The sequence below is a fragment of the Hippocampus guttulatus genome, chromosome 8 (genome assembly GCF_054856545.1).
Source record: "Hippocampus guttulatus isolate MCC_2025c chromosome 8, RoL_Hgut_1.0, whole genome shotgun sequence".
NCBI classification, from domain to species: Eukaryota; Metazoa; Chordata; class Actinopteri; order Syngnathiformes; family Syngnathidae; genus Hippocampus; species Hippocampus guttulatus.
In genome coordinates this window covers 7,753,420-7,769,660 of record NC_141268.1, presented here as the reverse complement: position 1 = coordinate 7,769,660, position 16,241 = coordinate 7,753,420, and the positions used below count along the sequence as shown (strand labels likewise).

The window sequence follows — 16,241 nt, the reverse complement described above, 5'->3', positions numbered from 1 at the left end:
ATTACATGATATCATTTGTTCTTGCACTGAATTTTAGCTGTTGTAATTTTTCAGGCCTATACAATACTCAGTATCCCATTTAATGCTTTATTAGTTAGTGTGTACTAAAATACCCTTTTTAAAATTGGATTGTTTGATATTTGTGGCCCAGAAGTTTACAAACACAGTATAAAAATGTTTACTGCTATGCCAAACAAATTGTGGTTATGTCACGCATGTAGGCAGGTAACCGTAGCAAACCGAGCAACCAAATTCCAAAAAAAAAACAGTACAGGTATTACCAGTGGAATTGAAACATTTTATTCTATTGATCATTATTAAAACGGGGATAACCCTCCCCCATTCTAAAAAAGTGCACAAACTCTCCTAATATAAAATCCTTAACAAGGTTGCATCATACATTTTATTTGAAGTTTCAATTAAAAAAAGCAAAACAAAAAAAACCCCAAACAACTGGAGTGGTTCCCCAACATGCATTAACCCTCCTCTTATGTTACTTTCTTTGCTACACCAGAAATGTCGGTGTGACCCGGTGCAAGTTTAAAATTTAAGAAAGAAATCATACTTACGCATTTCGTGAATATTGGAAAATCCCACAAAAAAAATCAATGAGTTTTCATAACACTTTCCATTCATTTTCTATATCGCTCATTTATACTGTTCAGGGTCATATCGAGCTAAAACCTACCCTTGCTGGCATCTGGAAACAGATTACACCCTGGATTGGTCGCTAGTCAATCAAAAGGTACAAGAGAGCCAGACAACCATCCAAAGTGTCACTGAGTAGGAACTAAACCCATGCTGCCTCCACAGACACCAAGTGAGCGAACCACTACATCAACGGTGACTGCACAGGCAACATTTTACAATTCAATGTATTTGAAAAATGACTAAAAATAAAAACATGAACAGTAGAAAATATTTTATATAAATATTTTACCGTTTCAAAAACTCCCAACATTAAAGATGGGTTAAAGTTTGATAAGATGGAAAAAAAGTTTTTTTTTTACTGTAGAATCTCTCGACTGGCCTTTTGTTCCCTTTTTTAAATTGTCAAAATAATTTTCCTTGTAGTTTTCTTTGGCTTCCTCCCACAATCACTAAACACGCATTTTAAGTTCACTGAAGATTCTAAATTGTCCTTTGTGAATGTGAATCCCTGTTTTTCTTTATGTGCCTTGACTGGTGACCAGTCCAGACTTTAACCCATTTCTCTTACCAACAGTCAGCTGGCTCCAGCTTCCTTGTGACTACTGTATATTGATGACAAGCGCTATAGAAAATGAATGGATTAATTCAACATTACTGTATTGGTATTGCTAAGAAAGGAACATAAGAGATTTTTAAAAAATCCCAACTTGCATAGTTAATTTCATGACAGTGGTCCTCAATGGAGAAGGCAGATAGCGGTCATAGTCTATTAAAACATACATACATACAGCTGAAATAAATAAGAAAAAAAACCCTTAGGATGCTCACCTTGTGTTAAGTTACTGCCATCATATGGCACACATTATACCACAGGTGACAGTACAGTATTTCACTTTCCCGGCTAAGTTAAACCACATTAAACGGAATCCAAAATTGGCGTGAGCCGTCATGTGGGGTTCAGTAGCTTTGCACGTGTGGTTAGAAGGCGGGTCTGTTTCCGCTTTCAATGCCGAGAAGGCCTTTTGCCGCATTTCACATTAAGGTTTGATTTTCCACAGCTGCAAAAAACACAAACACAAGTAATTGAACTGTCACATCACAGATGAAGAGAAAACAAAAATGGAAGGCATCAACGAAAGCCAGTCTCAGCTAATCTCTTTTTTTTCCCTTTGACCCTTTTGTGGCACTTAATCCATAACAACTCAAAGGTTATTCAAAGAGGGACGACTCGAGTTGAATAAAAATATATACAAAAAGTTAGGCGAAACTCATGCATCATCATCATCATTGGTTCTCAAACTTGTTACACCAACTACCACCTAAAAAAAATCATTAGCCATCCAACACCATAATGACCAACCACTATTATATAAAGTACATTTCATAGTATTGTAAGCTACTCTAATATTTCGCAAAATTTGAAGATTTAATGCAGGAGAAAAATTGTGCATGAAGGTTAAATAAAAATTGTATAGATTGGTAAATGTAAAAAACCAAATCGGTGATGAGATGAAATGTGGATGTATTATACTGCACTTGAAATTTAAATACAATTGTATTACATTTAAAATATACAGGACTAAAAACAGATTGTATTGAAGGCACCAACACTGCATTTAAAAATTCTTATTGTTTTGAATGTTATACTGGGAGACTCACTCTAATGTTGAAACCCAGCAGGTCGCTGACCACGGCAGACACTGCCGACAAGATGACCACCCTTGTGATGTTGTAGATGAGTGGATTGACGGTCAGGCCGAGAAGGCCGAATGGTGTGTCCAGCTCCTGGTGGGAGGTTCGACGTTAATACTGTTCACACGTCAAAGCACTCACTAAAGTGCTCTCATGTCTAATGCGCTTGCCTTCATCAGTTTGGTGGCCAGTTTCAAGACGTTGTTCACGATGTTGAGCTCCTCTTTCTTGTTGGGTTTTTTCTCTATCTTCAGGTACAGATTGATCTGAAAGGCAGACAAAGTGGAAGAAAAACAGTGACACCTGCTGGTCACCTACGCTCACCAGCCGGAACATGAATTACCAGTACAGTGCTACTCTACTTAGGAAATTAATTGGTTCTGGAAGAAATTTCCTAACTGTAATATTTTGTAAGTAGAGATACATTTTCCATGTAAATGCCCTAATTCATTCCAAGCCCTCCAAAAAAAAAAAAAAAAGAATCAGACAAATGTTTTATACGGCATAAAAATGCATCAAAATATGTAACAAATACATGTTACAATTAGATTATTGCAAAATAAATGAGAGCTGTGCATAATGTAAAAAACAAAGAAAAAGAAAAAAAAAGACGGTCATTTAACCTTTAACTGCGTCCTCATCGTTTTTTGCCCTCTTTCGTCCATGTTCTCTCTCAGAAGTGGTTTTTGCCTGGCATTTTGTAAAGAACTGCTTTAGTCGGCTTTAAACAATCCTTCGAAACTGTCCAAGGCAAACATCAGCATAGTGAGCGATCGCCTGACTGGTGAACACTTTTTCTGGGTGATTCACATTTACGTAAAATTATCGGAACTCCTCATGGCCCGAGGGGTGAATGATGAGGACGCTGCACAGACACATATCTATCCATCTACACACAAACACACATACGGTCGAGGTCCCTTTTAGCTAATAGGATGCCCGGATAATGCTCGGTAATAGCCAATGGCAGAGCAGCTTTAAGTATGTTGCGTTCAGGAAACTCTGAGCTGCGACTTGCAGACCATACTGTAGTTTTACCTTTCGTATCTAGAAATGTCTTTTGTAACAAGGCAATATTTTCCTGTTGAGACGTTTCGTAACTTGAAAATTTCATATGAAGAGACGTTCGTAAGTAGAGGTACCACTGTTCACTCAAATGAAACCCCAACACAATTGTAGAGAAGAAACAAAGTCATGAGATTTACATGAAAAATCTGGACTATATTGTGTTTAAAGTAGCTTTTTTGTTTGTTTGTTTCTTTTAAAAGAAAGTACTATTACAGGAATCAAGTCATATTTTCTAGAAAAAAGGTCATAGGAGTATGTCGGCGTGGGTATATGTATTCATTTTATTTGTATTTATTTCCTTATTTAAATATACTTACTGTATATAGATATGTAAATGATACAATACTGAGATCAAGGAGGAGTATTTAACAATTGTGATACGATACATCTTTATTTATATAGCGCTTTCGCAACAGCCACAGCTCACTAATTCACCTGTAGTAGTAGGTGGGGAAAAAAGACACATACCGCATTGGCCCGAATATAAGACGGCCCTGATTATAAGACAACCCCCTTTTTTTTCAAGACTCAAGTTTGAAAAAATACTTTTTGAACACCAAATTAATTTTTATACAGAAAATAATTACAGTACATCGGAAACAAATGATTATAACAATATATTTGAGAGGAAAAGCATGTTATTTTGCCTCATTCAAATCTTAATATCTGAACATTTAAATATGTAAACTAAAGTGCAATCACATTTGTAAATGAATGGCTTCTGGTTTTTGAAATGTAAATTACATCATAACTTCTCCTCAGCTGCCGGTTAACCTGGCCGATTTTCAGCCCACTTTTCTCCAGATTGTCGCTATGCTTCTCCATTTTCTGTTATCTCTTCTATTATTTTCTTCTCTTTTCTTTCTTACCGCGATTTTTTATTTTTCTTCTTCGTGCTACCGCTATTTTTATTTTTATTCTTCGTGACAGGGGTTTACTTTGGCCTGGGGAGTCAAGTTCAGCATTCGCTTCAATGATATCTGGCGCCATATAGTGTCGTGAATGGGTATAATGTCTAGACCCCGATTCTTAGACGACACCGACTTTTTCAGTCTTATTTCAATGCAAAAAAAATACCCGTCTTATATTCGGGCCAATACGGTATATAAATAAAATAGTTTTCCAAAACTTTAGTTACATACTGGCTACAAAGCAGGATGGAAATATTAGAAACATCACCGCAACAATGAGATGGTGCAGTATTCTGGGTCAATATTCAAGGCTGCCTCCAAGCTGGTTTCACAGTAGACTTTGTGATTTGCGGGTTCTGACCTGTTCAGTGAGCAGCACCGAGGAGTTGCTATACTTGCAGTTGGTCTCGGAACCCAGTGTGGCGAGCCTAAGCAGGAAGAGGACGAGCGACGAGGCCCACAGCATCAGTTCCCAGTTGGTCAGCGAGTCTAGGAAGGTCTTATGGCTCTGCAAAAGCTTAAAAAAAAACCAAAAACAAAAAAAACATTAGTGCCAGGAGAAATATGCGTTCAAAACACAGAGGTTGGTAGTCATGCGATACATTAAATTTGCCACATTTATGTCAGTATCTTTTTGGGTAAATTGCTTTTGTCAGAGTATTTTTAATGTGACATACTTTTTAGCTTAACTAGAAAATTTTTGTCGGAAAAAAAATGGAAATGACAAGCGCATGAGTGTGTGTTGTTTTTGGAAATGTGTGTGATGTGTACATACATGTATATTGTATATGTTTTGTGAGAGCGCACGTGTGTGCGCGCGCGCGCATGTGTTTGTGTATATTGAGCTGAATTGTGCGTGTGTCGGTATGTCGTGGTTTTTGGGGGTTTTTTTGTGGGTCTTTTGTGTGTGTTGCGAGTGTGTTTGAGTTGTGCAAGTGTGTTACATGTAGCGTGTGATGTTGTGTATATGTCTCTGTCACATGAGTGAGACCACGACCGACATTTGACTCACAGGAAGTCTCCGCAACCCACGCAGAAACCAAGTTTTCAAAGTTACTAATTTATACCTCACTTTCAATAGAATATGAAAGAGAACAACTAGGTCGTGATCTGTGCGTGCCTGGAAAAAAATCCCATTTCAGCCTTCAAGAACTCCACTTTGAACTTGAGAAAACATGAAGCATGGTGAGCATATTCATTTATCTTATTTTATCGATTGGATTTAAGTTTGCTTTAGCTGAAGTGATATTGTTGGCCAATATCTGAAGTTGCAGATTCATATTTCTTGGATTAGAAATCGTGTACCCCCCCCCCCCCCCTTGCTCAATTCCTTATGAAGAGGACAACTTTCTACATTTGCTCGTGTCATATTATTTTAATCAGCAGTACTTTTCCTTGAGTAAAATTTGTCGACTCTAACCACCTCTTGTCAACACGCTGCTTTACCTGTGCACAGATGATGAATGAGATGGAGAGGGCAAGGAGGAAGATGGTGGACACGATGACATCGACGGAGCGCTGCGGCCCTCGCCTCTGCAACAAATGAATGAGGAAATAGATGCGCTCAGACAAACAAGCAGCGGTTGTGACCTTGGAAAAGGTGAACGAATACACACCCTAAGGAAGGAGCGAAGGGACAGCCACATCTTAATGTTCTTCACCTTCTTCAGCCGGAAATGAGGGATCTCCGACTTCTTGGCTTTGCGAGCAGATGTCAGGTGGCTGAAGTGCTTGGCGAATAAAAGTCTCTGCGGAGGAGGAGATATGGACAGTCAGTCAATGGATTGAAATGTATTTTATGTCATTTGTGTTTTAGAATGAGTTGTTGTTAGTTAGATGGTTTTTTTTAATGTTCTATGCAGCACCACTCATTGAAGCATGGTATTCCGATCAATGTTGCTTTCGTGAAATATGAATTAAGCTGTAAAATCCACCTGTTGTTATATCAGGGGGCGGCTATTTTGTTGTGTTGACATGTTGACTGAAAATGACATCAAAATTCCAAAGGGCTCGGGTGATGACCAATCACAGCTCAGCTTGCGAACATCACATGACGAAATACAGAAAACAGGCCGCCTACACCATATGGCAAGGACATTTTTGACTTAACTTGCCCTTGAAGAACCACTGGCCTCCACCATTTTCAGTATCCCACTTAGGCTTAATAATTTCATTAAAAAATATACACAGTTTAAAGAGAAATCAGGCCAACAAAAGGATAATTTAAACAACACTGCCAGAGCTGTACAGTCTAGGTTTGCAACAAGTTCATAGTCGGTGCATGAATGATTTCAATATTACAGGCACAAATAGAGGGTGTCACAATCTCATTTTGCGTAAGGCCCCATGGAGGTGTGAGCTGGCTCTGGGCTCATTGGATGGCATCAGAGAAGGGAGCGCATCATCGTCTTTGCATCATCCTGCAAACCAAAAGCTCCTTGGTGGAGGTAACAATCCATCATCGCCACTCGCCTGCTTATAGGTCCTCTCAGCCACGCACATCATGAAGAAGAAGAGCCCCGTGAGGCAAACCCTGAGCACGGCGGTGATGAAGAAGAAGGCGTAGGCGTGTGCGTTAGCCGGGTTAAAGGCAATCTCCAGGAGCTCGGCCGCCGACGATGAGCTGAGGTTGGACACGTCCAGATGCTGTACCAGGCGGAAGGCAAAGGGCAGGAGTGCCAGCGTGGCTGTCACTAGCCCGCCAAACACCAGGTAGCCCACGCCTTGCTCTGCAAGCTTCACCTTGAGGATAACAAGATGAGGTGTCTGATCAAGATGATGTTTACTCAAAAGTGCCTCATTTGTCAAATGTGTGCTTCACTCTGTAGGCTGGAAAGCTGAGAGACACGTTCTTTGGGCTCCCTCATAAACTAATCATCAAACCCCAATAACAATCTCAAGAATGATTTTTTTGTCTGTGATTCGAACAAATGTGTTTTAATTTGATTGACACATACATGTTTTCAGGCCGCGATTGTCATGGTTACTTGAATATTACTCCGACCAGCATGATGGCTCAAATATTCTGTGGCTTCCAACATTAATTTCATGAATTAATTAATTAATTCATTCATTTTTCTATCCGCTTTATCCTCACAAGGGTCGCGGGGGGTGCTGGAGCCAATCCCAGCGGTCTTCTTTGGCATTTGACTCAGCATGACCCAGACTTGATCTTAGTTTTACTGTTTGGTGCTTTCTCCCATCTTTGTTATTGATTTATTGTTTTATTGTTGTATATATGATAGTTGCTCCATGTACAGCACTTTGTATGCAGCGTTAGCTGTTTTAAAGTGCTCTATAAATACAGTTGAATTGAGTTATTTGTCTCACAATGGAGAAATTCCCAATTCACAGCAGCAAAAATCATGAAAGGGAGAAGTAGAAGAACAAAAAGTATACAAGTAAATATAAATGATAAAATATGATAATACAAAATAAAAAAATATAAAATATAAATATAAGCATATTCATAATGGGTGAGTTCAAAAATACTTTTTGTGGCATTTTTGTTTGGTGGTGTGCCTTGAGGTTTTCTGAAAGTATAATACATGCCTTGGCTCAATACAGGTTCGAAAACACTGAATTCGTCCTCACCAGTCCATCAGATTCCGTAGGGCTTCAGTAAAGAATCTAACAGCTACTGTACCCGAGAGAGAATGATCCCGCTGATCTCCAGCACGGACATGTCAGCTTTCTTACACTCTCCCTGCTCCCATATAATGGCGCTGACTCGGTCCCTGGAAGGATGGCATGCTTGGAGCCAGGACAGCTGGTGCTGTCGATATGCCACATAGAGTTGTTAAAGACCATCATAATTCATCTACGAACGGTGTGCCGTTTTGGTTTTACCCCTGCAATGCCTTGCTGTAGACTCTCGTCATCGCTACTCAGCGTGGTGGTCTGCTGCAGTGCAAAGCCGCCTGCGAACCTCCCGTTGTCCTCACTGTCACTGCTCCCTGTGGAGGCGGTGTCGGGGTCCTGGAGGAGTTCCTCCCACATGGTGTCGTCTGTGTCGGAGGCCGGCCGGGAGCCCACACTGAGTCGCAGACGCTCCACTTCCCGGGGCTTTGCCATGAAGGCCCCAGCTCCTTCCTGTTGTTACACACAGAGGGTGGAGCAGGGTAAACACAGCGAAAATCGGCCCAAAATTGAGCATTTTTCAAACCACCGGCAAAAGTCCAAATTTTTTTAAATATCCGAAAGATTTTCGTCAGATCTCAGGTGTGTTAATGGTAATTTTTGCTTCCCCAAACAGATTGGAAAACAGCGGTCTATATCAAACCTGTTCAATATTTACAAGTGTGTAAGAGTTTGGGCGCTTGAGGTTTTTTTGTGTCTGTAACAGGCAGCAGTTTTGTTCAGCGGAGATGTCGGCGCTGTTGGACAGTCTGCGTTGGTGTGGCTTGATGGATGGCTGGCTAGTGGAGCTAAGGATGGTGAGAGAGGAGTGCCGGCGCAGAGCGCAGATGCGTATTTGGAGCTGAGAGTCGGCGCTTGGAATTGAAGCAGATTTACATGGGATGGCAGAAGTGAACCAATCTCCTTTTTCATCAATGGACGCTATGGCTTCTTGTTGACTTTCAATCTTAGCTTGTAGCAGACGGGTGCACATTGTGAGCATGATGTCTCTGATCCACTGATGAAAGGACACGTTGATTAGCTCCTCTTTCCTCTATATTTGCTTCAAACAACAAAGCGTATGCAGAAAGAGTGGTTTCGATTGCATGACCGTCCATGTCTTATGTGTTATTTTATGTTAACTGTTCTCTAAAGCTCTTTGTGACAGCTGCAGCTGTTGTGAAAGCGCTATATAAATAAAGATGTATTGTATTGTTTGGGCTTCATGTCTGAGCTCTGTTGACTTTGATGTCTGAAGCGGAATTGTAGTGCATAGCTCCAATAGTGAATGTCATTACAAATGGAACTAATCAAGTGCCTGCTGAGTGTATAATCAACATATCTGCCCATGGAAAAACATCCACCCATCCATTTTCCATGGCAATTATCTTTATAAGGGTCTTGGGCAGTGTTGCCAAAGTTACCTTGTAAAAATAATTTCCCGGTAAGTTACTTTACGAATTACTTGTTTTAAAAAGTTAATGATTACATTCAGCAGAACCCCGCTGAACATAAAAATGACACCCGGGTTTGCCACTTCTTTGCAAGTGCATTTTTAACAGTGACATATAAGAATAGAGAATGAATAAAATAAAGACAACCCTTTTGACATATAATTATTTTAGTTTTAAAAGAAAATGTCTCTTTAATGGATTTCTATTAACTTGACTGGATTTCAATTAACGTAATTAAAACAACAGCCTTTCAATACTTCACTTAACAAAAATAAAATTTTAAATAGTCTTTTTTTACTTGCTATTGTAAAGGCAAAACTCAACATTTGTTGTACATTATTGATGAAAATAACTTTGGGGTCCTCCTGCACTCTCACAATCTGGTGTGACTTTACCTTTCAGATTGAAAATGCATATCTCACTCTTTCCTCTATTGCTGTTTATGAACACATGACTTGTCAGTGCTCTAAAAACAATGTCAGTACCTCGGACGGTAATGTGAATTTGGAAATTCTCACGCCTTTCACCATGTTCAAGCTGGAAATACCAGTTTCCCTTCCTTACGTGTTCTATAATGCACAGTTATTTGTTTAGTGACCTGATATATAATGTTAGGAATCAAGTGTTTTTCTGTGTTTCATTATTCTTCATATGTGTGTGAGAGACACCATGTGTGAGTGCACTGCTTACTTGACTCTTGTCAATTCTTTCTCACCGTTGCTCCTAGCAGACTGTGAATTCCAACTGTTGGGTGAGTAAATGGGCAGCGCTTTGAAAATTCACACCAAATGCATGTAAGAGTGGATATGTTCATCGATGTAATTTACTGCATTTGTAGTCTGACTACTTGACATATAAAAGTAACACGGATATTAGTTACTATTGGCAGCACTGGTCTTGGGTGAGCAGGACACTAGACCAGATGGCTATGGACAGGAGAAGCAGGATCTGCCCTGTCTGGATGCCAACCAGTGGCTGGGAACAGACTGTACACCAAACAGTCAAACTTGCACCTACGGCTGCCTTTACAGCAGTTCCTATAGTTTTCATTCCTCTACTTTCTTCCTTTCATAACGTTGCTGCTGTAAATTGAGAATTTCTCCATTATGAGACGAATAAAGGTATTCTTATTCTTATGGACAGTTTAGTCTTCAGTGGAAAAAACTGAACAACACACTGTGAGCTTTTTAATATTTTTCCTCCTGTGAAAAAAATTGTTTTTGTTGTGGATAGATTTTTCTACATTAAGACTTTGATATGAACAAAATTGTGCAGGGACAAGAAGTTTCACCTGAGGCCTGACTGCAGCTTTGCTGCTGGAATTTCTGGAGCGCACAGAAGACGGCGGTGCAGATGGCAGCCAAGGACCGGAGGGAATCACATCCACCGGTTGCACGCCCTCTTCTTCCTCACTCGAGAGCTCGTCCGACGCGCCGAAGACAGAATTTCTTTTGCTCTGTGGCAATATGGCAAACACCAGAGTTTGAGCAGTGTCTCTTTTCAAAGTAGAATTCACTTACGGTAATTAAAAATACAAAACAAAAATCCATGCTATAACTTTTCCAATACAAAACAGCATATGACATTGGTTATATTTGATCTTGATTCAACATTCCATTTACTGACCATATCAATTCATATATCTGTTAATATTCTTGCTTATGTGTTAATATATTGTATTTCATTAATGGGTCCCCCCCCAAAGGCACAGATAAAAATCCTGTCTTTTTTTTTTTTCCTGTCAAAATGGTACAAACCTCAGTCGTGGAATAAAATCAGAAACACAAATTGACTTCCAAATTTCTCTGACTTGAAATTGTTTTTCCCCATCGGAAATAAAAGATTAAGACTTTTAGTTAAGCTGGACCAGCAATGTTTTAAGTAAAGCTTTAACAGTCTTAACTGTCATACAAGGATAAATAGTCAGCCTTTGAAGAGATCTGACATCTTTTACATGTTTAATGTGTAACGCTGCAACGGCTAAAGCCTTAATTTGTGATAATCAATGCAATGCAGTCAGTTCCATTCGTAGTTGTTAGGTTTTTAATTTAATAGATGTTATGGATACACATACACTGTATATGTAAGGCAACTGAGTATGACAGGCCTGCTTGTAGAGTGCTATCAGAAAACACGTGACAATTTTTTGTTGCTCTTTTTTTGTTTTTTTGGGAGGATGGAACATTTGCAACCTATCTGGTGTCTTTCACCCTTTCCGCCCCGGTTTTCTCCACCGAGTTTGACTGAAGACAGTACCATTCTCTTTGGTCGCTGGACTTCCTCAAACTGCGGTGAGACTTGCAGCTCCTTCTCCTCGCTCTCATTCTTCTCATCCAACTTCTTTGGGCCCCTGCTCTTCCTGGGCCTGACCAAGACAGGAAAGAAACCAACTGGCTACTTTACTATACAGAACCCAAATTGCTTGGGTCAAGGCTCTGATCTCACCTCCTCCTACGGGCCGGAATGCTGCCATTGTTGATGTTGCTGGTGGCAGGACCACCCGAGGGCGAGCGGCTGCACTCGGTAGACACAATCTGGCAGTGCACGGTCCCCAGGAGCAGCATGAGGCATAAGGGCCCGAACACCTCACTGGCACTTGCTCCAGGGACTTCCACATAGAGTGCCACAGCGGCCACTACAGAGGGAGAATGATATTGAAACGGTCTCATGGGAAAAGGGCATAATAACAACTTCTCTGTCTTCCTGTGGCGCTCAGGTGTGAGGCTTAATTGCTGTAAATACACTCAGTGGAGGCAACATTAAGCACACCTGGACAATCAAATGAGAATGAATACAAACACCGTAGCAAAAATTCAGCTAGATTTGTGTAATTATGCCTTGATAAAGATCAAAATGGAGACACTGCACTTTAGTGAGTTTGAAAAAAAATTCTGTGGGGCCTCAACTGATGAGAGAGCTCCAACGTGTGATTGTTCTGAGATCCTACGAGTTGCTCAGATGATTTTTTTTTTGTCTTAAATTGGGAGGGCTAAATGGTGCCAGCAAACATCACAGCACGCAACAGATTAGCGTACTGTGAACATTCCTTCAAAAAAAGAAGACAAATACTTGCTTCAAGTTGTTTATTGCCTTCCCAGTTTAAGTTTTATGGTCATATTAAATTTAAAATAAAGACAACTTCTTGTGTATTTAAATAAACCACAGAACTTATCTTAGAAGTCTGCTACCTTAATGCTAACACTCAAAAAGGCAGGTAGATGAAACTAGCATCGAAGTTGCGGTGTTCCTGCCTTTCGGCAAAGAATACTTGAACGCAATCATTGCAGCAACGCACGGAGACGGAAAACATTACAAAACTTACAGGCATATATTCTTTATCCTCATTGAAAAATGACTACCGTATTACTGCAGTTTACTCAGCGGTTGTGACCTTCTTCTATATGTATTAGCCCCCCGCAGGAATCCCAAGAATCCAAGATTCCCCGATTGCGGTATTTGTCACGGATTTCAAAGCTCTCCGTGGAATTGAAAGCAGTCCGTGGAAATAAGGGCAAGGTGCAGAATAATACATTTACACGCAGTTTTTATTTTGGCAGGTACACCAGATGGCACCATCAGATAGGCTACGTTCACACTGCAGGGCATGATGCACAATTCTGAATTCAGACTTTTTTTTCTCCATGTTGAATCCACTCTTTTTAAGTTCTCATTCACATTACAAACACAAATGCATCTTCTAATGTTAACTGAATGCCCAAAGCATGACGCCGAGTGAAACAGGCAAAAGACAACAGCGTGCGGCAGTGTTTATGGAAGTAAATATGATCCGACATGTAGGGGCTCATTTTTTTATCATCTTTAAATCGACAGAGGAGCCATGCGGGAGGTGGTGAAATCATGATGGGGAAATGAGCTGACACTTTTCTTTCTCTTCATTTCATGGAGACAACCAGTAAAGACAAAGTCATGTAACGGAGACGTCTACTTAAGATAACCTCACGTCATTGTCATGCGTAATACACGAATTGTCTGTGTGGTTGAATTACATTGATTATACTTTATACAGTACATTTACAATATCCAGGTCAAGTGGCTAGTTTTCACTTTATATATTTGCTTTAATATATCACTTGTTCTTCCTCAAACCCATAGTTTTGATGAAATGTTTTGCACAAGTAATGAAAATAAATTCTATGATGATGATGATAATTATTATTATTAAATAAATCTGCCCTAAACACTCTAAATTGTCCCTTGGTGTGATTGTGACCGTGAATGGTTGTTTCACATTGTTGGTCTTGGTGGTTCATAGGTGGCTGGAACAGATTCACAGCGTTTACATCCATTTCAATTGGATACAAAAGCCATCGGCCCCGCATTAAACTGTCAGGCCCAATTTCAACACAGAGGAGGGGGAGAGAACTGTGTAGACGCACAGACTGCTGCCGTCACTGTCACTATTAAACAGAGATGAAAGTGGACTTTCCTGAAAATACATATGCGAGCACCGAAGGTGCGAAGTCCTGCTAGGGGGGTCCTGACTTACCAGGTTTGTCGACCTTTCTAATGTAGTCGAACAAAAAAAATCTCCGTTCAAGCCCTTTTCCTCAAGCCATGACCACTTGAACGTGTTCCTAACACTCGCGTCTATTGCACGTATGTCAGCTTGCCTGTCTACCTGTTTGAACATTGCGCTGGGGCTGTAACTGGCCGATCACGCATGAATTAGTTGACACAAAACGCTCTTCAAATACTTGAATTTCAATGATGAATCTGCCTTTTGTGTGCACACGTGCAACCTTTGTGGCTTCCGTTCTTGCCGAAATTTTGAAATCTCTGAGATATGGAGAGGCCATGAGAATGCGAGGGCAGGGGTGTTACTGTTACTAGTGTTAGTGCCTCAACATGGCTTCACTCGTGAAAGCAAAAACAATGATCTCAAACACGTGTTTGTTCAATGTTGTCAACTAATATCCGGATTCATTTTAGGCATTTTTGCCTCAATTTTCCAGAGGAATTTTCATGAAAATTTGAAAATTCGGAATTCCAGGAAAATCCTGAGGACTTTCATCACTAATTAAAACAACAGTCCTGAAAGAACATATCGTGTCAGTTTTGACAGCAAGGTTTTGTGGTAGTATTCTAATCCGGTGTACTATGTAACCCTACCCTGTACATCAAGAGGAAAACAAAGGTTATCTGTTATATTTATCATCAGTGTGGGATGTATCCAACCTTGCATAAAGTAGAGGAGCAGAATGCATGAGGAGATGGTCTTGGAGGTGACCTGGATCCACCACGGGAAGAAGAAGGGGAGCAGCAGCACGCGGACCAAACCCTTGCGAGTCAACGCCGTCCAGGGACTCTGTGGTTTCGCTTTGCTGAATGTGGACCCTACAAAGGACGATGCAATGATGGCTCCGAATGTGACAATTTGGCATTTGGACTCTAACCTCGGACCAAGTCAACATCGATGAGGTCTGACTTGATGTGGCCGGTCTTTCTGGGTTTACTGTCCAAATCCTAGTGGTGAGACGACTTGAATTTAAGAACGCACGACAATCTTCTTTTGCACATTTTCTCCTAAGCTTACATTTAAATCTGTCTGCTCCAAAGACTTCTCCCAGACTTGTTGATCATAGGCTCCAATCTGTGGCATGAACAATATTTGATGAACGAGGATAACCAAATAACGATCAGTTATTTTAACTTTACCATGGCCACTGTGCGCTCCAGGGCGATAAATAGCCACTTTTATACGTACACCTACCCACCTTCTCTTGATACCAGGATATTCTGGCCATTGTGTTTTGTTGCTGGAAGCACTGATCCGGAGTCAGCTCATTTCATAGAGAACACAAGCGAGCTGGGGGCAGGAAAACACTACTAAACAAATAGGAGAGGTGACGATGAACTCACCGAACTTGAACAAAACATTTTATGAAGCAATGTAGCAGAATGTGTGGCTATAATGTTAATAAAGCTCGGCAACAGATAACCCGGAAGACATTTTTGTACTCATGCCGTGTCGACTATTTAGTAATGTAGCTACACTTACCTGATCATAACGGCAGAGTTGGCACATTTTTGGAAGACGCTAGGTAATCATTACAGAATAGATTGTTTTTGCTCTTCGGTGTTTAATAGTTATTCAGACATTTCCATCTTTCCAGTGCTCCAGGGTTGCATTGAAAGGTATTGGGACTTGCCTTTAACGCCCTGCACATGAACGATGACCGAAATTATGTCATTAAAAAGCGTACCCATTTTAGAAAAGAGCCATAATCGACAAATTTTCTGCCTTCCGTACCGTCCTTCTCCTTTCACAACAATGCTAATCTTCCGCTCTCCTTTTCCGGGATTGTGTATTGACTACTTTTTCCGGAAGTTTGTTTTTAAGGCAAAAGTGGTGATCGACCACAGCGGATATGTCGTCTATAAAATAAACAAATAACTTATTAGTGAAATATAAGAACCAAAATAAAATTTCTTGTTTAATTTGACACGGTTATTGAAATCACGAAGCTTATACCGGGAGGCAATTATTTACTGAGATACGGTAAGCGAACTTCTGACCCCTTTTGACCAATCAGAGAAAAGCATGAAACAACACCATTACATTTGCTTTACATGGCGCCTTCGGTTTACAACTGCCCCGACATGCAGCATTTCGAATTTCCTGCATGCTTGATGTTTTACGTTTAATTGGTTATTATATGTGTGGATTATTTCCGGTTTAAATTGCCATATCTCTGACTAATATATATTATAAATGTTGCATTTAACTAGTTGTTTAACTTTGTGAGGTTCCACATACAAGTCAGTAAAGCTTAGAGATGGATCATAATGGTATACAGTCCTGGATAAAAAAAAAGAGAATGTCATT

At 40.3% G+C, this 16,241-nt stretch overlaps 1 protein-coding gene across 4 annotated transcripts; it reads right to left on the bottom strand.

Annotated features, from left to right (window-relative positions):
• Positions 1-277: 277 nt before the first annotated feature.
• On the bottom strand, positions 278-15,802 carry phtf1 (putative homeodomain transcription factor 1). Of its 4 annotated transcripts, XM_086117921.1 has the most exons (18): positions 15,666-15,802; positions 15,414-15,574; positions 15,130-15,221; positions 14,949-15,005; positions 14,809-14,878; positions 14,591-14,749; positions 11,840-12,029; positions 11,651-11,759; positions 10,686-10,850; positions 8,172-8,414; positions 7,969-8,097; positions 6,795-7,064; positions 5,939-6,070; positions 5,769-5,855; positions 4,684-4,839; positions 2,514-2,609; positions 2,311-2,436; positions 278-1,709 (listed from the first exon to the last, which is right to left on the bottom strand). In XM_086117921.1, exons 3-18 carry the CDS (start codon positions 15,157-15,159, stop codon positions 1,689-1,691), a joined length of 2,040 nt encoding a protein of 679 aa, XP_085974047.1. In that variant the 5' UTR covers positions 15,160-15,221; positions 15,414-15,574; positions 15,666-15,802; the 3' UTR covers positions 278-1,688. The 4 variants fall into 4 exon arrangements, with proteins under 4 accessions (XP_085974047.1, XP_085974046.1, XP_085974048.1 ...); XM_086117920.1 differs by having other exon boundaries at positions 15,130-15,241; positions 15,414-15,791; XM_086117922.1 differs by having other exon boundaries at positions 15,130-15,238; positions 15,414-15,791.
• Between the last annotated feature and the right edge of the window lie 439 nt (positions 15,803-16,241).